The sequence below is a fragment of the Alligator mississippiensis genome, chromosome 14 (genome assembly GCF_030867095.1).
Source record: "Alligator mississippiensis isolate rAllMis1 chromosome 14, rAllMis1, whole genome shotgun sequence".
In the NCBI taxonomy this organism is placed as follows: domain Eukaryota; kingdom Metazoa; phylum Chordata; order Crocodylia; family Alligatoridae; genus Alligator; species Alligator mississippiensis.
Genome location: NC_081837.1, coordinates 3,687,940 through 3,715,521, shown reverse-complemented (window position 1 = coordinate 3,715,521; position 27,582 = coordinate 3,687,940). Strand labels below are relative to the sequence as shown.

General features: G+C 39.1%; 2 protein-coding genes across 9 annotated transcripts in view; one reads left to right on the top strand and one right to left on the bottom strand.

The window, feature by feature from the left end:
* Positions 1 to 12,396, bottom strand: part of LOC102572857 (uncharacterized) — a 55,964-nt gene extending 43,568 nt beyond the window's left edge. For 3 of the 8 annotated variants that reach the window (XM_059717091.1, XM_019493322.2, XM_019493330.2), the window contains exons 1-10: positions 10,912 to 12,191; positions 10,068 to 10,214; positions 8,938 to 9,052; positions 6,067 to 6,182; positions 5,727 to 5,871; positions 4,161 to 4,386; positions 3,545 to 3,668; positions 2,640 to 2,808; positions 857 to 1,035; positions 461 to 604 (exon numbers count right to left, since the gene is read on the bottom strand). In XM_059717091.1, coding sequence (XP_059573074.1) covers positions 461 to 604; positions 857 to 1,035; positions 2,640 to 2,808; positions 3,545 to 3,668; positions 4,161 to 4,386; positions 5,727 to 5,871; positions 6,067 to 6,182; positions 8,938 to 9,052; positions 10,068 to 10,214; positions 10,912 to 11,040 — 1,494 coding nt within the window. In that variant the 5' untranslated portion in view covers positions 11,041 to 12,191. Of the gene's footprint in view, positions 1 to 460; positions 605 to 856; positions 1,036 to 2,639; positions 2,809 to 3,544; positions 3,669 to 4,160; positions 4,387 to 5,726; positions 5,872 to 6,066; positions 6,183 to 8,937; positions 9,053 to 10,067; positions 10,215 to 10,911; positions 12,192 to 12,332 lie in introns of those variants that run through there. The other 5 variants (XM_019493323.2, XM_019493324.2, XM_019493325.2 and 2 more) reach the window with 5 other exon arrangements.
* Positions 12,397 to 12,444: 48 nt separating this feature from the next.
* On the top strand, positions 12,445 to 25,571 carry RNFT1 (ring finger protein, transmembrane 1). Its single transcript, XM_006265640.4, has 9 exons — positions 12,445 to 12,535; positions 15,044 to 15,470; positions 15,845 to 15,921; positions 16,627 to 16,727; positions 17,395 to 17,548; positions 19,821 to 19,979; positions 21,939 to 22,004; positions 22,946 to 23,047; positions 24,570 to 25,571. Exons 2-9 carry the CDS (start codon positions 15,095 to 15,097, stop codon positions 24,702 to 24,704), a joined length of 1,170 nt encoding a protein of 389 aa, XP_006265702.2. The 5' UTR covers positions 12,445 to 12,535; positions 15,044 to 15,094; the 3' UTR covers positions 24,705 to 25,571.
* Positions 25,572 to 27,582: the final 2,011 nt, after the last annotated feature.

Below are 27,582 nucleotides of genomic sequence, written 5' to 3'. Positions count from 1 at the left end.
AGAAACTGGACCTTTTCAGCCTCCGCAAGAGAAGGTTGAGAGGCGACCTTGTGGCTGCCTATAAGATCATCACGGGGGCACAGAAGGGAATTGGTGAGTATTTATTCACCAAGGCGCCCCCGGGGGTTACAAGAAATAATGGCCACAAGCTAGCAGAGAGCAGATTTAGATTGGACATTAGGAAGAACTTCTTCACAGTCAGAGTGGCCAAGGTCTGGAACAGGCTCCCAAGGGAGGTGGTGCTCTCCCCTACCCTGGGGGTCTTCAAGAGGAGGTTAGATAAGCATCTAGCTGGGGTCATCTAGACCCAGCACTCTTTCCTGCCTATGCAGGGGGTCAGACTCGATGATCTATTTAGGTCTCTTCCGACCCTAACATCTATGAATCTATGAATGAACAACCCACTGGGATTGATTCTTCTCAAGCCTACTGTGGTATCAAAGAAAATAGGACATCTTACCTCACCCATCCATTTTCTCAGGAAAATTACTGGACTTCCCAGTAACTCTTTGGCTAGATGCTGTTTCTGCTCAGATCTATCTGCAGTGGCATACAGTTCTTGAGCCTTGTCTCTTTCTTGAACTATCAGTTCTACCAAGAAATCCTACAGAAAGAAGAGAACATATTAGGCGGAGTGTTTTTCCTATTGTGACATACAAGAGAAAATAATCCAGAAATAACCCCCCCTCCTCCCCCGCCGCCAATGTGTATTTAAGAATTTACTAAAACATATTGAAACATCTAATTTTATGTTACCTTTTACTACAGCAAACATTTTAGTTTTAACGCCTGCTAATAGCTTTAATATAGATATCTATAGTTAAAACAAATTCAGCAATTATACAATATATTGTACTTTTGGGTCCATTGTAATATTCTTTCTGAAGCTCTGCTGAAGATGATCAAAGAATTCAGTGTCTTCTCTTTCCAGAATGCTCATCACCCACTCAGCCATTGCAAAGATTTCTACCCATGATGGGAATAAATTTTGATGCAGGAAATATAGGTACATAGCCAACTCATAGGGATGTTCGGCTGAAAAAAAACAAAACAAAACATTTTTAGCTAATAAAGTAAAGAAAAAAATGTTAAAGCCCTGAAAATCCTCATTCACCTGTTTTTCTCACCTGTTAGTTCTCCTTACTGAGGATTTACATCCTGCCATTATTTTTCTGAACTGAGGATTCATGATATCTCATCAATGCCAGTTACTGGTCACATACTGTTTTTAAAAATATAGACGTCAACCTAGAACAAAGCCCCATTGTGCTGAAAACAAGCAAGACTCATCCTTCCCGAAATACCAGAAAAGAAGGAAATTAGGACTGAAAGACTGGTTAGCTTAACAGTTTCTTAAATAAATTCTGACCAGCTCTAGGAGATTCCGAAGAAAACTGGGGTCTCAAATTAAGATTTTCCCTTGTGATCAGGCAACTTGGCAGCCATGATATAATTACCATTAAGGTACGTTTCTGTCAGAGCTAATTTGGATTAGTGCCTCGACACAGTGGAACTTTCCAGCACAAGGCACGGTAAGGCAGGGGAAGTCTCGGCATGGTGAAGAGTTCCAGCGTGGACAGAGTTCCCGCCGAGGATATGCAGATTTGGATAACACGATTGGCCGATGTTAAATTATTCCCACGTGGTGGCTGGCAATTGGCTCGCTAGCCGTATAAACAGTTAGGGGCGTTTCTGCCCTAGTGGGAGAACTCCGCGATTCCCCCTGGAGTGGAACTCTGGCAATTTGATCACCTGCCAACGACTCCCCGTCGCCGAAGCCTTACGACGTATCCTCCGTGTTGCATGCCCGAGTTAGACCCGAGCTACCCGGTCTACAAGAGCTCCTCGATTAGCGACTAGAGATTAGAATTGTTGCAACTACGATTGAAGTGTGAAGTCACTTCTTGCCTGCGCTGTATACGACTCTACAGTGTAAGTAAAGCTATCTCTGTTTTTCCAACTGATACGTGTCCCGTCTGTGCCTAATTCCGCTCCGGTGATAGAGAGTACCCATCTGCCCGCCACGGGATCGCAGCCGCAACCCCAGCTAGCGTTCCCGAGGATTCCCGGTCCTCGGTCCTCCCTCGGCCCCCACAGTTTCTAAACTCATACTTGTAGTAAGTCCCAGAACCTGCAAATATTTATACGCGTGTTTAATTCTGCACATGTAAGTAGTCCGATTTATCCAGTGGGATTACTCATGTGACTGTAATAAAGCATGCATGTAAATATTTGCAAGGTTAGGGTTTAGCTCAGGCGTAACTGACCTAAAGTTTTAGATCAATGTAAAAATTATACAAGTTAAGTCATATTCTCCTGCCGCGTATTTGCACTTTCACAAACCTGCATTTTGCACATTGGCTTAAGCTTCTATGTCACCCAGGAGAGCACACAAACACCAACAGACTCTCCTTCTTCCTGAAGAAGAGTGCTTGTGCCAGAAAGTTTGTAAAGAACAATTTTTCCAACTATTTAGTTGGTCTAATAAAAAATATCACCTTTACCCAAAGAAATTTGTCTACCTATGTCCTTAGACCAACACAGGTATAACCAACACCCCCAATACAAGTGAAGTCAGACTTAGGTCTTAATGTAGTGATACAGTTCATCAGCAATTTTCTAATTTTGAAGTCATTTACCTGTTGGTGTTGTTTGCTTAAATGCCATTTGCAAAGGAAAGAGCCAGTGAATCAGGTAGGGTTCATATGTGCCATTGAAAACATAGAGGACATTTAAAGTCTTGTGGGTTTCTAGAATCATTTGTTCATTTGAGGCAAAATAATGCATGCAAGGTGTCTTGTCATATTTCTGTTCAGTGGAAGGGAAAGACAAAAAATATCTTTACTGAAAAAAAATGTCTGTAGAAGGAGAAAGATACAATTGTGTGACTATATGTTTTATTGTTATACGTGTTCCAATCAGGATGTAGAAGCTCTACATTGTATTATTCAGCTATAGATGGCAATTTTGTTTGGTCTAACAGCCACATAAAGAGGATTCACAATAAGAAGACACAGTTTTAAAGCCCAACAAATAGGAAGTTGATCTCTGGAGAAAATAAATTTCTTCCAAACTGGGCTTAAGATGTGTTGGCCATGACAAGAATAGGACAGACTCACATCAGAGACTTCAGGAACTGTCTTAATATTAGCATCATGCATAGCATTACTTATTTGGGTTGTAGTTGTATTGGCACCAAGGGAAATGTTGGCTTAGCTTCCTGTCTCTGACTCACATAATATTCCTATACACAATAAACTTTTGACAAAGTCTACTTTTAGGATAAAACAATGTTTTGTTTTATTGCGAGCTTTGGATTACTGAATTATTCAATAGCAGCAAAATAATTTTCAAATACGCAAAGCAGACACTGACATTGCTCCATTTTGTGAACTGTTATAATAGTTAATTATAATTATCAACACAATATAACACGTATTTATTATAAAGTACATGCTCAGGACAAGAAGCATGAAAACCTGCAAGAAGAAACAAATATTGTAAAATCTGGGCAAGAGACATTTGAAAATGTCTACTGACTCACCTCCACTACTGCATTTTCAATAAGGCCTGAAATTGGCGATTGAGTAGCACTTTTAAGTTTTAGTTCAGCAATTCGGTGCTCCACTGTCCGTCCAAATTTCACTCTAGCTTCTCTCTCGATATTTCTGAATAGGTAAAACCATGATTATTTTCCCTGAATGTTGAGTCTACATCTGATTCGTAAAAGCCACATAGTAAAATTGAGCTGAAATGTCAAAAAATATACCTCATGTCCAGATAGCACTGAGATACAGTGGAGACAGAAATGCTTAAGATGCCAATTGATAACAACACTAAACCAATCTAGAACATGGCCCTTTCACAAGACACCAAAAAATTATAGAAATTCTGTATGCAAGGTGGCTATAACCTCAGTTTAATTAGTCTAAAAACCAGAAGTTAGTATAGTCCTGAGAAGGAAACTTCGTTACTATTTCAAGGTGGCCCCTTGAAGAAGGCAAACTGCTCTGAGAAGCTTGAAAAATGTTAGGGTTAATTCCAGTGACAGAACCAGGAATTACTCTGAATCTATGGATCTTACAAAAAATCATAGACCTGGGCTAATAAAAAATAATGCAATATTCCACCCCCACTCAAAGAAAATAATAAATACTTACATTATTCTTTCAGTGTTGGGGATTTTTGTGTTTGATTTTAGGAGTTTATCTGTCCATATAAATTGTCGTAGTGTCTTTGGAAGTAGATTTCCACTTAGCCTTCTACATACTGTTAAGATAGTTTCACCATCTACTGAAATTATGGCACAGACAGATTTTCCTAATATATTACTTTCTGAGCAATTTAGAACACATGAGTGTATATCAGTGCCAATATGCATCTTTTCTGTTAAAAGAAAATATAAATAGTAAATGACTCATGAATTGTAGCCACCTTTTCCATTCCTGAAGAAAGTTACCAAGGGCTGTAACACCAACAGACACAGAAACAGAAATGGATATTTAAAGTAGAATTGTTTGTTTAAGGTATAAAATATATTATCATAATCTGCTTCAAAGCAAACAATGATAAAAACTACAGAGCTGCAGATAAAGTTTATTATAAACACTTAACAGTTTAGATGAATCATATAATTTTGCAAAATGTTGAAGATTCTGTTGTAAATTAAATCTCATTTAAAACACACTATGGTAGTCATGCTTGCTGGTCTTGTACCCAATTACTTCAAGTCTGAATGAATAAATGAAGACACTCTACATCAGCTGGAAAAACTCTATTAGCTCTCAGCTCCATGAGAAGGAGCACTTCTATGTGTTTGAAGTGGAGAACTTTTTATGTTATGATAAAGGAGAAAAATCACACACTTCAGACAGGGGTTGGCAGTCTTGACTGACAGGAAAATCAAAAGCAAAGTAGCTGCTCTGTTTAACAAGATACTTTCGAATTTCTCTCAATCTACCTTCCCCTGGGGCTGGTATTTTGGGAAGTACTTACCGTATCATTTACAGGTTTGCTTTTCAACTTGATTACAGCAGTTAAATCACATTAACGCTTTCTGTAGTGGCTGGTATTTAACAAATAGAGATGAGCTTGAACCAAAACCCTAGATCAGAATTTGGAAGGCTTAAAAAATTCATGCTTGGATTTATGTATGGATTTCACAGACTCCCCAATTGTTATAACAGTCTGAATCAAAACCTGGATGTAAATATCATGATACTTTGGGTGATCCAGATAAGAATCCTCATTTTTCTACTTCAACCACTCCCTAAGCACTGTGTATTTAAATAACCAGTTGGCTTTGCCACTGAGGGAATGATAATAATGTGAATTTGCTGTGGAAGATAGGGAGGCAGGTGTTGTTAGGGACTCTAAGTCAGAACCCCTGAAGAGCTATTGCAGGGTACTGCTGGTGTCTGTTTTGCTTTCTAATGTTATTTGCCAAGCATGAGATGGTTATGGTTGACTTAAATTTAACTATCCGATTTTTCTGTGTGGATATGCTATTTTAAGCATCAGTTCCCCCCATCCTTTATATTTAAATTCCCCTATATTTAGAACTCCTGCTTTCTGCAAGTCCAGTTGTACCATTTGATTAACTAGGCTGTTGCCTAGCAAAGCTTATGCCCCTCAGAACTAATTAGTCTCTAAGGTGCTACCCTGCCCTGCCTTTTGTCCTGTACCCTAAAGACAACATGATGTACCGAACAACATAGTACTCTTACCTTTTTCATTTAATTGCAAAATAGATTCTCTGACTACGGCTACATCCATGTCTTTGCTTTCAACAGAATTTGGGCTTTTCTTCGCAACTGATTCCTGGTTAGAGCTCTGTTCCAATGAAGACTGATGATCAAATGAATCTTCTTCCTATGAATGCAAAAATTAGTAAATTGAGTTCTATTTACAAACTTAATTTACAATTTTGAATGTTCATCAAGAGATCTTCAGTTTACATCCACTATAAAAGAGGATATGGTTTTGCTTTTGCTAGAAGAATATTGAAAAAAAATGTACTAAAGATGTTATAGTCAAAAAAATATAATGGAAGGAAGAACAGGCTACCTTTTGCCATGATTCATGTGCAGCCAACAGCAACTCCATCTCTGTTGCTACAATGTTGTACGTATCATTAAGAAAATGCACCATTTCTGGAGCCAGTCTGGCAAAGTTATTATCTACTGTGTGGAAAACATAATTTGAATTAATTTTCAAAGTAAATTATAAATATCAAGCCCTGGCTCTTCTATTTCTTCCATACTCAAACTCCCACAGATGGCAATACAGAGTCAAGTACAAAAGGAGCTTATTCTCCACTCCCTAGCAACCTGCATAAAAGCTTACACCTGGGCAAAACAAATATAGATTGGAAATCAAATGCTACCAGTGTTGTACATAAATGGAGAACTCTGTTTTGTAATGCTGTGCCTCACATTTCTCTCATTTGGCACAGTTTAAATGAACACAGAAATGTCAAGGTAGTGGAAAATCAGGTTCAAAAGTCAAACAACAAATTTAAAACAAGTCAAGTAACACTGCATCTTCCGACCCAAAACTCCCTAAGAATTACTTTTATGATCAAGTAGCGGGTTGCAATACCAATTTAGTGTAATTAGTTAGACATTTCTTTAAAAAGTAAGTATTTAAGCGAGTAAAATAAAGTCACTATTATGATATTTGTAAGAATTCAAGGTTTAATTTAACTTTACAAAAATTCTATTTAATTCAAACACATATATAAACCCTAAGAGCCAGACGTAAAAAATGTTCAGGTATTAGACATTGATTTCAATGGGAGTTAGGCACCCAGATACCTTTCAAAACATGAACCTAAGTAAAGAGAGAATATTTTTATATACAGACAAATATATTCAGGGGCATACACAGAAAGAAGGAATCCTGTAGCTGTTTAATTTCTAGATCCATTAAGAGTTACAGAAGCACTAACTGGGACAGCATTTTTCAGGTTTCCTAGGATGAAAAGTCAATTTCAAAACAGCAGGACTTTCCTGTGGTAAACTGTAATTACTACTAAGATGCAGTGACAATGTTATTGCCATAAATACTTCCTTTCATTTTTATGTTCTCTTCTTTTCAGATGTATTAAATTGCTGCTTCTTTTTTTTTTTATAACAAGTCATAATGAACTCATATAACACTCAACAACAACAGATAATAAGCACCGTGGCCCCTGTTCTACAACGAGTCTGCACAATACCTCCTTGCATTTGCATACAAACTGATCAGCTTTGATGCTCCACCTAGGTACAGGGGTCTGCCTCTACAGAACTCACTACAGGATCAGGGCCAATGGTGGGAAACAGTGTCACACAGAGCGACTTAAATTTTAAAGTGAAAAGTGAAACATATTAATGAAAATGAGAGCTTCTCCTTCAGTTAATATGGCACTGCTGATGTTCCAAGAATACTGATACATAATAATTTCATCAATAGGGCAAGGTTACTGCATAAATACATTGGGCTATTAGATTTTCCTGTATGAATGTACTGGCCTAGGTTAATAGGAAGCTTTTAGAAAAACAAGCAAGAAAGCAACACTATGGCTATGACAATCCTCCCGGTAAACCTCTTGGGGACAAGGGTTTACTTCCAAATTTCTGCCCAAAGCTACACACTAGTTTTGCCAAAACTGGATTTAAAGACTAAAAGGTCTTCTACATAGTTACAAGTTGCTTGATTCCCAAGAGGGAGTGGGGGAGTTCTGAACAGCTTTTAAGTACACTCTTTCTGAAGCAGGTGGAAGGAACTGGTTTTTGTGTTAAAGGAAAAGGCTATTACTTAAGACATAGGTGCTCGGTGTCTGCAGAAAGCTTAGACCTATCAGGATATTCATGTGAAAGGTGGAGAGAGACCTGATAAATGCTTCTATTTTAAATAAATAATACTTTATTTCAAGTAGGTCCCAGAAGAACAGTACTGTGGGGATTGAAACTATGCTGAGTCTGATAAAAATGCCATGGTTGTGCTATGGAACTGTAGCCCAAAGCATTGCCTGAGACCAAGAGAATCGTATGACTTAATGAACAGAGATGTGATGGCTGGTGCACCTGCAGAGTCCAAGAGAAGCTCAGAAGTGCAATTAGCTTGATAACTATGGCAGCTGTGTAAGACATCTGTAATAGTAAATTAGACAGTTGGCCAAACTCAGCCCTGTAAGAATGAGAACAGGGATGAATCTGAGCCATAAGCAAAGATTCTCTACTTTGGCAAAGTTGTATTTGGTGCAAGACTGGAGAAGAAACTGAGGAAAAAAAGGCCTGCTTTAGGCATCCTTCTATCTGCAAAGACAGGACAACCATATGCATCTCCTTTGCAAAATGCTTTGAGAGGTATGAATGAAAAGCACTGTATCAGATATAGGTATTACTATTTCAGTGTCTTGGTCCTGGACCAGCCAGAGAGTGGACTGATCCCCAGCACACAAGAGCTGCCTGAAGGTTGCTCTTGTGCCCAGCACTTACTTCCTCTGGGAGGCATTCTGGTAGCCAGAGATCAATGAGCACACAGACCAAGACCACACGCTGCCAGAGGAATTCCTTTGCACTGTCAGCATAGTCTGTGACGTGGGACTTGTTAAACTCACTTCTTGACAGCAGAAGTTTTTCCAGTGCAGAAGGAAACTTAGCAGACTAGATCTGCTTGCTCTCCCTGTTTTGCATAACCAGAATGCAAGCAGTCAGAGCAGGAACCAGATTCTGACATGTTATTTTTGTGGTGCTATCAGATTTTGGCTTATTCATAAAAAAATAGTGTAGGTTATTGCATTCAAGTCCCTCAAATCTTCTGCTTAACACTTTTCTAGACAAAGACTTAGTTGCTAAGTCTAAGTCTTAGTTGCTAAAGATTTGGCAATGGCTGGAAGTATTTTTGTTACCTGAGCTGCCTTCCAGACACACACAATATATCTTAACTCACCAACTCTGAACTGACAGCAAACTTGCTCTGCAGCTTTTAAGCACTGTTCGTTTAGCCAAATCTTTGTTGTTTCTTCCAAGGTTTCCCAATCTCGCTCACTCACGTTTGTTGAAGACTAGGAACAGAAAATTTGGATTCTCACAATAACATCAGATCTTTTTTAAATGGTTCTTGTCATTTTTTGCTGTGGGAGCCAAGATAGTTATTTATCATATTAAAAAAAGATGATTTAATAGAGACAATTTGCTAGTGAGCTGTGCCTTATGTCAGTCACTTGGAAAGAAGACTGGTGCCAGTGAACATGGAGTGAAGTTTTTATGTCCTTGAATTTCTTAGCCCTCAGTAAAATGTATCACACATTTCTAAGTACCTTTTTCACACAAAATATTTAATTCTCCCCTTTCAGGAGTGTTCTTCTTTTTCCCCAAAAAGAATATCCAGTCATGTTTACTTCTCAGTATGTATCTTTCTTCTTGACATAAAATGTGACAAACATCATCTCCATGTGAGGGTCTTATTCTGCCTTGGTCTCATAGGTTACTATTTTAAATATCTAGGATATACCCCACCTACCCACAAAAAAAGCAGAAAAACAATAGAACAGAAAACAAATGCAGGTAACTGAAATACAATTCATGAAGTAACTGCAGTATCATCCCCAGTGATGATCATGACTTTTCATTAGCAGAGCCTGGAAAGTCAGACTCCTTTAACCATGAAATCATAATGTAAATGAGCGTTTTTCTGAGTTAGGACTAAAGGATCAGTCCTTTCTGAGAGTCTGATACCCCATTTAAGCTGGACATGAACCACAGTTGCAAATAAAAAAAACGTTCATGCTCAGCCATCATGTTGTTTTCCTTTCACATTTCTAAAGAGGAGGAAAAAAAGATTAAAAGTCTATTACAGTAAAGTTAGAAGATATCTATAGATAGATATGTCTATCTATATAGATCTATAATATATATTATTTTGGATCAATGAAGTACACTCAAAATTTAAAAATATAACTTTATAACTGAGAACAAAATAATCAATTTTACTTTATGGTATGAATATATACAAATATGCCATCTTTATCATCTTCTATACACCAAGCTTTTACCACTAAACTCCCATTACTCACTTACCAGTAGACTAGGTTGATTAGGATATTCGCTAAAATATTTTTTAACGAAATGCTGGCCAAGGAGATGAAAAATCATTTGTCTTTGTTTAGGATTCCTCAGTTGGGGCTTTACTTTCTCAGCAAAAGCTGCTCCAAGTTTGTCTAAAACCTAAAGAGGAAATCAATGACTGGTATTGTAAAAAAAGAATAATTCCAGGAATTATATACATTTTAATTCAGTCTACTCATTGACTTCTAATACATGGAGCGCGAGGGGCACCTCAGCACTGATTAGATAGTAAGAATAAGGTAACAGACTCAGAGGTGGTATAAGTGATGAATTTGGCTCTATTCTTTATACTACCATTCTGTTAAGACATGATATCTCTCTATCCACATATCTATAAACTGCCTTTTAGTATGAAGACACTAAAATTACAAAAAAAGCAATCATACAGTTCAAAAGACTGATTTTTCCCTTGCCTCACATGGTGCTGAGAGAAGCTTTCTTTGGCTGAATTGTTGGTATTCTTGGTTTATTATAAACACTTATGTCAAAGAAGTTACAGTGGGGAAGCTAGTATGAATACCTATGGTTTAAATTATGATCTATTAGTGCTGTCCTCACTTTCAAGGAGAATACTAATTTTGGTTGTCTCAAAAATTAAATATTATTTATAAACGTTTGACTACTTGTGTATTCAAATCAATAATCATACTTGTTTTCATTTACTCCATTGGAAGGAAAAATACCTTCAGAAGCAAAGCAGTAAGAATAAGGAATGACAAAAAATATAGGAGATGATATCCATACTATTACATAAGCATTGCATGTGTTTCAATAACTATGAATATAAACATTTTACCTTATGCCATGGCTTCCCTGGTAGTAGCGTCTCTTGTAGACTGGAATTTAACCACGATGCAACAGAAGTCTGCTGATTCCCAGATAGCCTTGGCCTGGGACAGCCAGAGGTTCCTCCAATTTTATGCATTCTGTATTATATTTTCATAAAATACAGATTTCTTTATATGCGCCTCTCAGGTTTATGCAGAATGTATTACTTCTATGATGTTGAAAAACCTCAGTGGGAGTAAAACGTTAACATGGATATTACAGTCTAGCTATACATATTATTTAAGATACTGTTCTTTCTCTATGTTGACATTTTTTTTCCATTCATCAATCCAGCAGCCTTTTCAAACATGTTCTGCAGCAAAGTGAGTATTTCAAAAGGAACAAATATTACTATGCAGGTGGGGGCACAGGCTCCCCCATCCATGTGATCTGTACGGTAGAAATATCATCTACAAGATCAACGCAGTATAGATGAAGGGCTTCTTGTAACTACATCCCTTTATATTTGCATCTTGTACAATTTAATGAATCATGTACTCTTTCTTGAGTAGGCACTTGGGAACAAAAACCCCTCAAAACCTTTCGGTAAACTTCTAAACTATGGAAAAGTTCCCATTTCTTTCAAACAGACTTCTGAGAGTTTGAAGATAAGATTTGTCTCAGATGCAAGATCTTATGCAGAGTCCATACAGGAGGGCCTGATTGCCAGAAATTATAAAGAGCCCAAAGTCAAGGCACTCGGGATCGTTGAAATTCAGGCCTTATACGCTTAAATGGAGCAGAGATCATCAAAGAACAAGCTCATGCAGCGAGGAATATTATATTGATCGTACCACTAAACAAAGACAGGTTAATATCAGACTAATACATTCATATCTGATACGCTCTGAGGTTGTAAAGCGTTGTACGTGAGCGATTAAGTAGCAATACAGAGGGGATCATTAAAATCTCAGCAGTTACTACGCTGCGGTGACCGCAAACCACAGATACGATTCGCTATTACCGCCCAGAAGTATTTTTTAAACAGAACCACACGCGGGGAGGGAAACGATGAACTTTTTAAAAATACACGTCGGCTCTGGTCTCGCAAATGTTTTTGCACGAGCTTGACTTTATGCGCTGAGCACCCAAATCCCGCAAATAGTTCAGGGTCAGAAGATGAACGAGACTCTTCAAGGGCTGTCTCGCCTTAAAAAAACCGCCCCCACCAACCTAACAACGATACTACCGAATTAATACCGTCTCTGGGCTGAAATGGTATTGAAATAACTCATTCTACAGGGTTTGAAAGCGTTGCTCAGCCCCCCCCAAACAAGCCCCCCCTTGCCCCCCACCCCTCAGCCCCCCCAAAACAGCCACCCCCTCGCCCTTGTACCCCCACTGCTCCCTCAGGACCCCCTCCAACCCCGCCCCTTGCGGCCTAGCCACCTGAGGCGAGGCGAGGCGAGGCGAGGCGACGCGGCGCGGCGCGGGCCTGACGCCGTTGCCACGGCAACGCGCCCGCTCGGGGCCTTCGTCCCCCGCCCCGCCCCGCCCCGCCCCGCCCCGCCCGGCTCCTCCTCTTCCTCCCCCGCCCCGGGCGGCCGCCATGGAGGCCGCGGGAGGCCTGGGCCCGCGGGCCGCGCCCTGAGGTACCGCCGCCCCGGGGGGAAAGGGTCCTTCCCTGCCCCCGTTGCAACCTCCAGGGTTCACGCGTGAAGCCGGGTCACCCGTTGCCGCGGGGGACGAGCTTGCGGGCGGCCGGCGGGATCCGTGTCGTGACCCCGCCTTGTCTCGCGGGGTGGGGGTCGAGATCAGCAACCCCGACTGGTTATGATGGGGATCGCTGGAGACCCCGGGCGTGTTTTCCTCCTGGTTTTGTACGAAGTCTAAATGTCATAGAAACGGGTTGCGGGCAGATTTAGGGTCTCGAAAAAGGGGACATGTGTGTGGTAAGGGTCATCGTCATAATTTGCCAGATTTAGGGTAGATTTAGGGTTTTGAAAAATGACGTGCGTGTGGTAAGGGTCATCGTCATAATTTGCCAGATTTAGGGTAGATTTAGGGTTTTGAAAAATGACGTGCGTGTGGTAAGGTTCATCGTCGTAATTTGCCAGATTTAGGGTAGATTTAGGGTTTTGAAAAGGGACATGCGTGTGGTAAGGTTCGTCGTCATAATTTGCCTGATTTGGGGTTTTGAAAGGGGCCACGCATGTGACAAGGGGCATTGTCATAATTTGCCAGATTTGGGGTTTTGAAAAGGGGGGAACGCATGTATTGTATGCAACGATGCCCCTTGTCACAACGCATTTTTCTCCAGGTAAAAATAAAGTCGACGCTTTCCGAATACGCTCAGGGAGTAGGGCTGGATGAGTCTATTTAAAATGGATGCGAAAGCAAATGTAACTTGATAAGAACGACTCAAAAACCAGCGTGCGAGGCTGTGGGAGAGGGACGGCGCGGTCGGGAGCAGCCTGCGGCCTTGCAGGAGAGGGGTTAGCTTGTTTAGTGGAGCGTCAAGACCGTTAACAAGGAAGAGGGTCGTGTCGCATGAAGAGTTTCGAAGGAATCGGGTAGATTTTAACGCACCGTGAAGTCAATCGACTCCCTCGGTACAACCCAGCTAGAAGTGCTGCCGCCACTGCCAGGCCGTTAGTTTTAAACTTGGGCGGAACAAGAAGCAAAGCAGGATCCAGCGGCACGAGTGCAGCCCCCCTGGATCTGCCCCTGGCCTGATCCAGCAAACTCACGCGTGGCACTTCCGTCATGTTGACTTCCGCTCGTTGGGTTTACGCCCATGCCTGTGATATTCATTGACAGGACTGTGGTATATACAGTGAAACTTTAGGCAAACAGGTGCTGCACAACTTACTGTTAGCCCTGAACATTACTTAAAAGTTTTACTGGGCAAGTAATTTGCAAGTATATATAGATCTATCTGCGTAGTCCTCTGTTCTGCATTTTGGGCACTTTATAATATGTAAAAATATCATCTTAAGCTTTTCTTGCAACGCAGAAGGTATGCGTTTTTCATCCCTGCGTAACTGACAAAAAGGGCAATGGATTTGATCAGCACTTTTCTGCCCGCCTAACAAAAGTCATTAGGTAGAGACTAACCATGGAAGATTTCATCTCGAAAGAAGGTGGTTTAAGAAAGGCAACGGAAAAGGGTTTTCATGAAAATCCCAATAAATATCAGCTGTAGTGTTTTCTACCGTGCAAAAGCTACATTAATGCTTGGAAAATCCTAGGATCTCAAAGCACTTTCCAGACATAAAGTTCTGAAACATCACAGCATTTCCGGGAAGTGTACAAAATCCATGTTACAAATGGGAAGGCTGAGGCACAAAACAAACAAATTGCTGCGTGTCTGAGTGAGATGTCAGAGATAAGAATAAAAAGTAGGTCTGCTGCTCTCATTATAAGTGTGCACTGAGCTGTCGGCATTTTCTTTCTGACCCAGATTCCCTACCAGTCCCAGCCCAGTCTCAGACTCGCTCTTTATTTTCTGCTTTCTCTCCCCTCTTCTGTCTCCATAAATCCGCATATGTCCCAGGCTCTTCTTAGTGCCTTTTACAGAGTGGACTAACCTGGTTCTGCTCGCTTGCACAGACAGGATAATCTCCTCTAGTAATCACATAATGGCTCTCTGCCTTCAGTGCTCACTGGCTTTTGATTAGGCTTGTCTGTGGCTGAATACTTGTCTTTTTGTATGCTTATAATTATGCAGACACCCTCCTCCATCTGTATTAGTTCCTTCTCTAATCCAGCGATGGCTTCCAACCTTTTTCTTTAAGCTCATGCAGTTTTAAATTCTGTGCGACACAGGCTAGTTCATGAAAAACAGTGTCTTCTAACCAGTACTGGAATTTTGTCTGTTCCTGATTTTAGTGAGGGTCCCAGTCCCTGTTGAGGGTGAGAGCACACACAAACGAGGGGATGTTAGTAGAAGCCCACAAGCAAGATGTACCAAAGGCTCTTTGTTAAGGTAGTTCAAGGAACCATTCCTTGAATATGTCTTAGTGGTAAAAACGCCCTATTCTTTGCACAGAGATCACCAGGTTGGCCATAAGGCATTTGCTGTAGATTTCAGACAGACAGATCTCTCTAACTGAATAGTGCACTGCTGCTTTAATCATGGCTTTTCCCCCCTTCCTTAGGAGACATAGCAGTGAGACAAAGGAATCCGGACCAGAGGCAGATCCAACACCATGCAACCCAGTTGTAGTCATTTCCACAATTCCCCAGGAAACGGTGATGGTTCCTTGTCCGCTCAGAGTGCCCATGCCACAAGACTGCCAGGAGAAGGCTCATCCCACCATGCTGGAGATGTTCACATCCAGCTAAACTCTGTTTTGGGAGAAGCTGGAGAAAATCCTAGTTCCAGACACACAAGGTCAGGTTCCCAGAGCCGCTCGCATGGCCACTCCCACAATGAGGCAAGGGGGCCTGAAGAATCGTCCCTGGACTTTGAGGAACACAGTGGCAGCTCCCTCTCCGAGCTCAGATACCTCTTCCAGTGGCTGCACAAAAGTCTTCCGTACATCCTGATTCTATGTGTCAAACTGATCATGCAGCATATAATTGGTAGAGTATAACAATGTATGGTGCGAGGGAATTGCTCCTTTTTTTCCTGCATTAAATCTTGCTCATGAGAATGCCTGAAGTAAATTTGATTTACTTCTAGCTTAACTTTAATTTGATTTCTTCACTGAAGATCAGAGAGATTTACTAAAAACACATTTCAATCACTTATCTGTTTTTCTTATGTTACCATATACAATGTGGTTAATTATTTTAGCTTGATTGCTTGAGCTGTTAAAATTTGATTATGGTTATTGCAAGTACATGTTGGAAGTGGCCATTTAATTTTGCGCTGTCTTTTTTTTTTTTTTTTAAATTCAGTTCAATGCAATTTCTTATTTTCCTTCATCATATAACTGACCCTTTTTTCCTAATAGGCATTTCTATTGGAATTGGGCTGCTAACAACTTTTATGTATGCAAACAAAAGCATTGTAAATCAGGTTTTTCTAAGAGTAAGTATGGCCGTTGCAATGAAGTTGAAGCATTTTAAAATTAATTGTTATGAAGCCTTTCATTTTACAAAGCCTTTTTGAAAGAAATGTGAAGTAAGGTCTTATTTCTTTAGTAAACAAAATAGATGCATCTTGTAGGATTTGTGAAATACAAATGGTGTTTTAGCTAAGGATAATATCTTAACGCTTTCCTATACTAACTTACAGCTTGTCAGATAAGCATACTTTGCACCAATTAAAAAACTGTGGGTGCAAGTGTTTTTCTGACTTAGTATAATGGAGTGACTCCTGATGATGCTGTTGCAGTTAAGAGACAGGAATTCTTTACTATATTTTAAAATTTGTTACAATCCCCATATGCTATGCAGAATTTCTGCTTGATCCAAATCTTGTTCCTGAGAAAACAGAGAAGTTTGAGCAGCCTGTACACACAACTTGACCATTGCATCAAAAGCCGCCCGTTAAGCCTTTGCCCGTTTGGTCAGTTAGACACTGTTCCTGCCAGAAAAACCATCTGAGTGGACTCTTTGTTCCATCAAAGTGCACTGAACTTTGCAAATGCCATGATCTTCCAGTGTAGGTCTTTGGCACCTTGTAATAGTTTGATCATATGCAGCAAATGTAGTTTTATTGGGTATGCAAGAGAATTAACTTATGACCTTTGAGAGACAAACTATTAATATTTTTTTAATGCGTGTCTTACAGGAACGGTGCTCCAAGTTGCACTGTGCATGGTTACTGGTATTCCTAACTGGATCTTCTCTTCTCTTGTATTATACCTTTTACTCTCAGTCACTTTATTACAGGTAATTAGAAAAAATGTATATATTTTATTGATAACTTTTAAATTGTGGCTCTCTCTATGCTGGTATGTACATAGGTTTTTGCAGTCCCGAGCCTATGCACTTAAATGAAATATGCTGTGGTGCCCCGAGTCTCTAGAGGGTACGTCTGTCTGTTTTACAACAGCCAACAATCCTGCTGTATTATTAAGGAGCAGTATTAACGAGATGGCAAAGAGAGCGAGTCCCTGTGGGAAAAGATGGGAGTTACGATATAGATCTGTGGTGCTCAACTCATCCAGCTGCATGGGCAGGGTGAATTGTACAGGGTTGGTCTGTAAGCCCAATACAGCAGGCAGGCCTGAGCCATCTGGTCTGCAGGCCTCCCCATGGGTCTGGAAATTTGGTGGCAGGATGAGCTGCAGGAGTGTTAATTGCTATAGCTCCCAGAGCTGCAGCAATTAATGCTGCTACTGGTTCCCTACTGCCAAATTCCCTGGACTGGTGGAGTGCCTCATGGGCAAGATGATACATATAGGAAAGTGGATTTAAAAGATAAAACATCCCTTCATCTTGCTCCTCTTAGTGTAGTGTAGTGTTTTTCCATTAAGTATACTTTTTTTTGTTTTAATTAAAGCCAACACAGATGCCCTCAGTTATTTCTTGTAACTTTTGATGCTTCTTTTTGTAGCTTAATCTTTTTAAATCCGACCGTGGATTTCATGAACTTCTGGGAGGTGCTATGGATCGTGGGAATCACAGACTTTATTCTGAAATTCCTCTTCATGGGCTTCAAATGCTTTATTCTCTTGGTGCCTTCTTTTATGATGTCTTTTAAATCCAAGGTAAGAAAATAATCTATAATTTGCCTTAACCTCAAGATCTTCCTGCAGTACAATTAGATAGTCATGTAATTCCACATGGTTTCTTAATTAAAATGCTGCATATAATCTGGCATTACTGCAGAGAGAATGAGAGAAGCCTATGGATTTCATATTCTGCTCTGACTGGCAATTCCTATGGAAGTTTTGTATTCTGACCTGAAAAAGCAGGGTTTGTGCTATACAGGGCCCTTTTTGCTCATAAACTGGTATTAAGACTGTGATATTTGAATTGAAAAAAACTTAAAACGATTAAATAAGATAAAAATTAAACTATTTTTAAATAATGTCTTTAAACTTGGAAGTAACCTTTCTGCATAATATAGGTCAATAAGAGAGGATGTTTGATTACTTAAAATTAGTAAAATCCATCGGTTTTATGGTGGCCTATATTGGTTAATGAGATATTAGTTTTTATCCATTTCTAGAGGTAAGGTATGGAAATGCAATTTAATTTCCAGTGTGGATTAGCAAATATTTGTTTTTAGTTCAATAAAAAAAAAATTACCAACAGGTTAAACATGGAACCACTTTCTAAAGTATGTTTAGATGTAAGGAACTCACATGGGTTGTAATAACCATATGTTCTCATTAACACTATAGTATGTATGGGGTTTAAGCAGTTTAGATAGAAACAGAGCAATTTATAATTTAATACAATCTTTGTTCTTTAATTTTGAAATACAAGTAAAAGAAAAATCATTAAAAAAATCTTTTGTCACATTTAACTAATGAAAGTTTTACCAGATTAGCAAAGAAACCAGTCGTAGCTGCACTGAAAGGCAGTTTAATCAAGAAAGTTTACAAACCTGTGTGGGTATCCCGTATTTATCACTGCAGCTTCCTTAGCCTGACGAAGGGTTTTTGAACCCGAAAGCTTGCTTAATAACTGTTCTCCAACCATTTGGGTTGGTCTAATAAAAAATATCAAACTCACCCAAGGAACTTTGTCTGCCTATGTCCTTAGACCAACACGGCTACAACCTAAACCCTCACTACAGTTAGGGCACTTCAGCTACATAAACCTCTATTGCAAATCTAGCTTTAAAGAACTGCAACGCTAAGGAAAAATGTAAGATCTGTGTATTTACTGCAAACCTGAATATGTGTTTACTGCTGTTTTCAACATACAAATAGTTTATTTACAGTTCCATATGATGAGCACTATGTAAATATATGGTGGGTTAAATTCAGCTGCCTCTTGGGGGTTCTTGCACTATTCTGGTCCCTGATGCTTTTATTTTTTAAATAACATCCAACAGGGAAATTCCTTCTCAAAAGATCCTTTCTGTTTTTCTTCAGTATTTACTTGTACTGGGTTTGGGTTTTATCCTGTGTCCTCTCAAGTTCAGGTAGCCACACCCTCACTTTTTTTAGCATTCATTAGTTTAATTAGTGCATTAGTCTTACATTAACCAAGTACAAGGAGTCCATGCCAGAATGTTTAATTTTTTGCATTAGCCCTCACTTTTTGGGGGGGGGAAGGAGAGCAGAGGACTTTAATATGAGGCTTTTAGCAATTGCAGTTAATTGCAAAGGGGTGGAAGGGAGCCGAGTCCTTTATTTAAAAAGAGGCTTCTTAATTCTGACTTTTTCCTCAAGCTTGTGTGCTGGATGCATCTTTTAAATACAAACTGTTCTAAGCGTATTTAAATATTATCTTTGAATTTTTCTTGTGACTGGTTTGTTTGGATTTTTTTTTTCTTTTTTGTAGTGATTATGAAAGGAAGATTGATAGCATTAGTAAGTGGGCAGGCTACATTGCAAAGGCACCCACATTCTAATCTTCTGCATCTTGGTTTTTCTGGGTTTCTCCTGAAAACCTGAAGCTAATTGTGCTATTATAATTTCACAATTTATTTTGTGATATGGATAAATGTCAGCTAAGGACTTGCCAAAGCTCAGAGTTGCTTTTTTTTTTTTCTTTTGGTTGTGTCAACCTAAGTGGTAAAATGTAATGAATGGAGCCTACATGTCATTTAGTCTCCATTCTTCAAACTGCTTTTTAAAAGCCATAGCCTTGGCCCCCTTTTGAAGGAGTCTGATGTGTTCATTGAGCAGTATTGTGACAAAAGTGATTTTTTCATAACTCTAGTTTCAAAATAATATTTCATGTCTGTTGGGTACTTGCTAAGATACAAGGAGATGAAAGTATTCAAGAGAATAAATATTTTAAATGGATACGTTAATATTACATTCTTTGTGTCTTTAAAGATTCCTTCTTTGTCTTGCACAGGGCTATTGTTATATGCTGTTAGAAGAACTCTGCCAGTATTACCGTATGTTCGTCCCCATACCAGTGTGGTTTCGTTATCTTATTGGCTACCGGGAGCTGGATGGTCTACTAGGGTGGAGTTTTGGGGTATTGCTGGGTCTACTCTACCTCATCCTAAAAGTATGTAAATCTTATTTCCCTTTTGTGCTTTAAATATGTTAAAATATGACTGCAGTAGTTATGGAAGAGATGCAGACACGCAAAGTAATTTGTTCCTACAGGTTGCCTGGAGCTTGAACCTATTAGTTAATGATCTTGTATCTCTTTAGTTTTAACAAATACAGCTTTCCAAAATCAACATGAACATGTGCTAAGTCAGACACTAAATCCATGTACCCTCCTTTTCCAGGCTGACATGACTGGTATTTTACAGTCTAAAAAATTGCTGCCTCAGCAGAATGGGCAAGGACAATTTTTGCCTCAATTAGCTGTAAATGTCAAGATAGCTACATATGTTATGTGTCCCATGACTTAATAACATTCACTGCATTACTCTCATTATTGGAGTGTCCAAGTTCTGGGTTTGAGCATTGCACACTCAAAACCGAGATGTTCCTTGGAGGGGAGGGAATGAGAAGTTGCAGGACTGCTCCCAATCCTGTTCTCTCCGAGAGGTCTGCCTGGGTTACGCAGACTTCATCAGTCCATTGTGCTTTGGTGTGATCTTTTATAATAATATGGAATCAAGTGTTTTTTTAAGTCTAGGATATTGGTTATGTGCACGTATTTTCCCCTTGCTGTTGGATGCCCATGTGCCCTAGCAATGCCAGTATACATTTCTGAATAAATAATTTAGGATAAATTTTAATGGAGTCTTTTGTCAAGCCTTTGAATACCTTTCAGAGTAATGCAAAGCCTCTAGGGATGGAAAATAAACATAATAACATTTCTGGCCAGAATGTAGAGTCAGATTATTAATTATTGCAAGTTATTAGTTAATGAATGCACAGATGCGAACCAAATATAAGTCTTAAATGTTACCATAGACTTGTAGCAATCAGTGTGTAAACATGTTGCCAAGGATAATGGGCAGATTTCCAGTCAGTGAAACCTCAAACTGGAAATTCTTGCAGCAGGTAAAATTGTTACTTTTGGCTTCAATTCCACTGTCTTAAATTATCATGCAATCTAGTTTTCTTTCAGCTTGGCTTAAAATGTCGTTTTTGAACTCTGGTTTGGTAAAAAGCAGCCTTTTGCCTAATGCAAGGGCACTTAAACATCTCCCTTTAAGTCATCAGTACTATTTATTAACTCCCATTAACTCTTGGTATCAGAACTCGTGGTAGAGGCGATATCTTTTATTAGACCAACTAGATTTTTGCAAAAAAACCCAAACTTTTAATTGGAAGCTTTTGGGCACAATCCAGTTGGCCTAATATAAAAGATATCACCTCTACCACAAGTTTTAATTCCTTTTGCCTGTAACCAATACAGCTACAATCTGGATACCATTAACTCTTGTTGGAATTTGGGCATCTAGATTCCTTTATCCATATGAAAATCTCCTACACTCTTATTTTCTGACATACCCAGAACAACCTCTCAGTATGGTAGAAATTATATAAATACTGAGTCCTTTGTTACATATATAGATATTTTGCTGTTACACTCTAAATTTCCACTGAGGATTTGTGAACTAGAAAATGTTTCAAACCTGAGACTCGATCAAATTTGGGTGGATTTTTACAGGAACACAGAAAGAAGTCAAATTTCCAACTCCAGTTGGGGATGCTATCCCTGCTTAAAAGTCCTTTAATGTTTAACTATTTATTGTTCAGGTGATATTTTTCAAAACAATTGTTTCTGCTTCAATCAGAATCAAGATGAAAAATGTAACTAAATTATGAGCAATTGAAATCAGGATCATATAGGCCAATTTTAATAACAGGCGGTGCTGCTAGCCTCCCTTATACATTTACCACGTCCAGACAATAAGTTAAACCCTGAAAAATACATGTTTGAAGTGTTTAAGAGGATTTCAGTGCTGGGACACTATTTTAAAACCTGCATAAAAGGTTTGAAAAATTAGCTTAGAAATAATTATTAAGGCGGACTTTCTCTTTCTTTTCTCTGTTTCAGCTTTTGAGCTTCTTTGGACAGCTCAGAAACTTTAGACAGGTTTTGCGGATATTTTTTACACGACCAGTGAGTATTGGATTCTATATAAAAACAGAAAGGTGAACCTAGCTCACATATCAATATGCTTCTTTTTAGAAGTTAGCTTGTTTCTGCTTACCACTATATGACTTTTGTCATGTTCTTCAAATAAAACAGTTAAAATCTTAAAAGTAATCCCACTAGCTATTCCCTTTCTATAGTTTATTACACTGTAAGATTAATTCAGCCCATGATCATAAGGGTGAGAAATTCAGTTACTTTAAAGGTGAACACATTTTTATTCTGTGTGAAGCACCACAAGATTAGTTATTTTCAGTAACACCTAAATAAAAAATCCTGATGTGATTGATATGTTTTCAAAATGGGGTTAAATATTTGTTGGACTCAGCAGTAGAGCTTCATGTTACATCAGCTAACTGAAATGGGAGTCAGCAAGACCCACATTCTGGCACCAGAACTGAAGTTCTTTCAGCTGTCTCATTCACAATTACAAATTGCCAGATAAAAAAGTTTTGTTCTATTCTAAACTACTGGGTGGATAGCAACATTTATTATAACTTAATCTAGAGCCCACTGGGCACGCAGTGGAATATATGTATGTTTGGGCATAATGCCACTGAACTTGATCAGTACTAGAGCAGCAGACACACTCTTCCTAAAGTACTTTTGCTCTTAAGAGCAAGTGGCATGTCCCTGATTACTGTGTAATGGAAAATGCCAGAAGCAGGAACCACCATCGTAAAGAAGTGTCATAGTCCTTCCCGTGCTCAGTAATAAGTGATGCTGATGCATCACTGTGTACCAGGGCATGTCAGGGCCCATGTAACATCTTGACAATTGAAACATTTAGCAGCATCCTAGTGCACTAGGGATTGAAGTGGTTTCCTTCTACCACATCCTCTCTCTGATAATTAGTTCCTTATCCTTGGATGCTGAAATATCTGCCACCAAAATCTCTTATTTTACAGCGCTATGGAGTGACAGCCAGCAAGAGACAATGTTCTGAAGCAGACGATATTTGTGCCATCTGCCAAGCAGAATTTCAAAAGCCTATTCTTCTCATCTGTCAGGTAATTCTCTGCAATTCAGAATCCCTTTAGAATCAAAACATGAGGGAGGCTCCTGTTCTGAAACTTTGCATGCATAGCTTGTTGGCGGTGTCAGTTGAAAAATAGCAGCAGCTTTATGGAAACAGTTTGTGGGTGCTTTGGAGTTTCCCCTTTCCCCTCCAGTGGGAGAGACTTTTAGACCTTGCAATCTTCTGAATGTTTCCCTACAACTTCCTGTCTGTCTTTTTTAATATATGAAATTATATGTTGATGACAGCAGCTGTCGACTCTAGTCTTTGCACAGTTGTTTAGTTACTGAGGCCAAAAACTTAGCAAGATGCTAAAAGGAATTGAAAAGGAAAGAGTATACAGCATAATTATGCTAACAAGCTTTGGAAGAGCTTAAATATTAGGCTACAAGAACTAACGCAGTTGCTAGGCAAAAGCCAAGGAGGCAGTGGTAGAAAAGAGACAGGACTGGGACAGGAGCTGGCTAGAGGGATAGGACTGATGCTAGTATCCTTAGGGGGTGGGAATGGAGAGAAGAAGCTGTGTTCACTTGAGCACACACTTCTTCAGGGCCTGGAATAAGTTACCCTTCCACAGCTGTTGGCAAATAGGTGTGCACAGCCTGTCCTACCCCCCCCCTAGTGCTGGTCCATGCAGCATGACAACATTGGGGATTACACACATTACGAGTGCTTTCCAAACATTACTATGAATGGAAGGGGTACAATTGTTTCTTACTGGAGATTAAGGTTAAAAGACATTCACTCATTTTACATGCCCAATTTGAGGCACCTATGATTTGATTGTTTAAACACTTTAGATTCATTAGTGTTATATAGTATTGCATTTGTTTAACCCACAGCTTCCATTGACCCGAGTTACATCTGTAAGGCCTCAGCCTTTCTGCAGATCATATGCCGGTTTTTCAGTCAGGCACCCAGAAAATGAGAAACACAGACATAGGGATAAGCCATGAAAACTTTGGCTTCACTGCCCAGGAACTTTGTAGCAGAAGCAGGGATAGAATCTAATTCTTCAGGGAACCTTTCAGCTGTCTGAAGCACAAGAGTCTTCCTTCTTTTCCTGCAGTCCTTTGCTTCTGTTGCTACTCAGCTTTTCAATTCTGGAGCAAATGAATCAGGGTCCCACAGCCATCTTAACTATATAACCCTGATTTGTCTCTTGGGCAGGTGCATCCTGTATACTGAATTAAAAGCAGTGTTGTGTTGAAGAAATAGTATGGAATCATCTAATTAGAGACTGCATCATGAGGCATGCACACAAGGGGTCCACATTAAGGTTGCATTTCCCAGCTGTTGAGAGCATGACTTTGCAATTTTAGTGTAGATGGAGTGTATGAGAATAGTCATGTATCTATATAATTGTATAATAATCTAAACAGAGTAACAGAAGAATCATTGCAGTCTAGACAAAATATGATTCCATGTGTTTTTAGAAAACAGGTTGTAATAAATATTGGTAGAGCTTTTGGGGTCTTGCATGAAAACATAAGAACTTGTTCTTCTCATTACAGCATATATTTTGTGAAGAATGCATCTCTTTATGGTTTAATAGAGAAAAAATATGTCCACTCTGCAGGACTGTTATTTCAGACCATGTTAACAAGTGGAAGGATGGAGCCACTTCAGTGCATCTACAAATTTATTAAAGCATGTAAAAAATGTTAGTTTCGAAATTCACATTTGTTCAGATTAAGGTTTTGCAATGTAATATGGATATTTTTGTATAGCTGGTAAAGAGAATGGGTTTCTAAGATCAGGAGTACCTAATATTTTTAAGCATTTCTATTAAATATTCCAATATTTGAGCTTAAGACATAGCACAGAAATTTAAAATAGCCTTTTATAGTGAAAAATCTTGCATTTTGAAGTTAATATACAAAATATAGCATTACTTTAGATATTTTTTCATAACTTCAGAGAAATGTTCAAATCTTTGAAAGTGCTACACTTACTTTCAAGAACTGCTGCACTATGTATTTTATATGAAATTTTAAATGGCTTGCAGTATTCCAGATTGTAATACATTGCTATTCTTCTTCTTTGACATTACCAAATACAGCAACTAGATAACTTGGGCTATGATCTTGAAATAGTGAGTGCCCACAGCTTCTAGAGATGACAGTGAGAACTGCAACCTGCCACAATAAGTCAAGGCCTTTTGACACGAAGTCTAACAGGTCAGAGAAATAAACTACTCTCTTAAGTGACCTCTGCAATATTAGCTATTTTTCTTGATATTGTGGAATGATCCATCAAGACAGAATCCACCCCCCACACCCTTAGGTTCCTGTAGATCCCCAGTTGGCCCTTCCTACATCTTACACTTCCCACCCACTGACATTAATTTTTTACTTCACATTTTATAAAGTTTGTATTTTTAAAACAAATCTTTAATACTATATTTTTGTCAAAGAGGTAATCAGATGTTCTTAATGGGGAGAATCAGTTTTATATTGTACTTGAAATTTGTGGTGTATTTAGAAATCAGTGAGAATAAATGGAATTTCAATCAATTTGACTGGTGTATTATGAATGAGCACACAAGACTTGTTAATACTCCATAATTAATGACTTGTAAGAGGTGAGATGCATGATAGTTCACTGTAGCTACTATTTGACCCATAAAATTAGGAATTTCTTTTTTCAAAGCCATAATTTACTGGTGACTAATCTCTACACTCAGAAACAAATCATGCTACAATTCTAATTCCTCTGCACCCTGCTTCCTTTTATTTCTTCTCTGTTTTTTGTCAGGCTTCAGCAGGGCTGAATTTAGCTTAATTTAGCTAGAATTTGGGCTGTTACTCAGTTTAATGCTTAGAAACCTGACAATGGAAAGGTACAGATACAGTATTTAAATGCTTGTTCTTCTGGGGAAAGTGTGATACCACATCAGAGATAAGCAAAAGAGAAAACCAGGTGAAAATAAAATAGGTAAATTACTTACTTCTGGGCCACGAGAGTGCCAGCTGCAGCAGTCAGAGACAAAATGCCCATGGAGCTGCAACTGGAGCCCTGCCAGATTGAGAGAGGCAACTAGCAGGAGAGCATGCTGGGAAAAATCTTTATAAAGGGCCAACCCAAGCCCTTTTGTTAACACTGGTATGGTTTAGGATCTAAATGAAAGAGCATCATACATCAGTAAGTTGGGCCTGGTGGCTGCCGGTTCTAATTGACCTTGGTTTTATGACAATATGGGCCTCTTGGCTTGCTGTTTTGGGTGCACCAGGCAGGGAGGTGGGGTGTTGATCAGGGAGTCTGTTTTCTTATCTTGTGGGCTGGTTGGTTTGTTATTGTAAGCAGCTTTGAGTTTTCTGGATGATATAAATCTAAACAGCAGCAGCAGCTTACCTTTTGCTCGAGGTTTACCTCGAGTTATGAATAAATTCAGGCATGGGTTGCTCTGAAGACTGTCAGAAAGTAGCAACAAACTGATTAATAGGATGGCAGAATCCTCTAAGACCCCTTCCAATGTGAGAGATTTCCACAAGACAGTACAACAGCTGACTTCTCATTCTTTAGGAGTAAGGATGGAAGGGAGGGGAGAGAAGTAGACCCGTGTTATCTTGATTGTACCATGCACGGCATTTCTGTTCTCATGAAACAAATTTGCCAGTTTGTAGTTTGCCCTAAGCTTGCTAAGAGTTGCAACTGTGTTCCTTGTTTAACCTTATCATATTACTCTTGAACAACTTCTAGAGCAGAATCCTTGCATTAGATGATCAAACCTACATAAGCACTTATTCCAGACAGGAAAAATGATCTTGGTTTTGCGCTATGGCAGCACAGTGGGAGTTTGCTCAGTCATGCTGCTGAGGAAATAAGTCCTGCTTACTTGCCTCCACCCTGCTCCATGTACATCGACCCCACAAATAAGGTAATGAGGACACCTGAGGGGCCGTTATATTTAAGTGATTAAATACATGCATGTAGCCCTTCACCCTGACTGATGTAAATCAGTTATTTCCATCAGCGCTACAAGAGAAAAGTCATTTTTCCTATAACTGTGGATTGATTGAAAAATGCTAATTAATTCAGGCTTTGGTCTGTTTCTTGAAATGCTGGTGTAAAGTGACTTAATTAAAAGTAGTCTTAAACTGAACAGGTAACCTCCAGAGAAAATTATGGAATTTATTTAAAGCCTTTGGTATTGGTGAATTTAGAGATACTAAAGTCCCATTGTTACTAACTGAACCACTGATTAAAAGTTATTTATTTAAGTGACAAACTACACTCCAAACACTAGCAGCTGGGAAACCGAATGCCCAGTAACAGAATGTTGTATTTACTAATTCCAGCTACCTGGAACACTAGGGTGAATCTATCTAGTCTGGAACAAGAGTTATTCTCAGAATAATGCAGATAAATTTATTACAACTGCTGTCATCTTTGATATCACAGGTTTAAGCATGGGCGAGTTAGAAGCCAGCTAGTCTCAACTGTAGAGGGAAGAGAACTTGGCAGGTACAAAAACATTTGGGAAATCCTTAAGTGATAGCTAAATAGAACAATTAAAAAAGAATA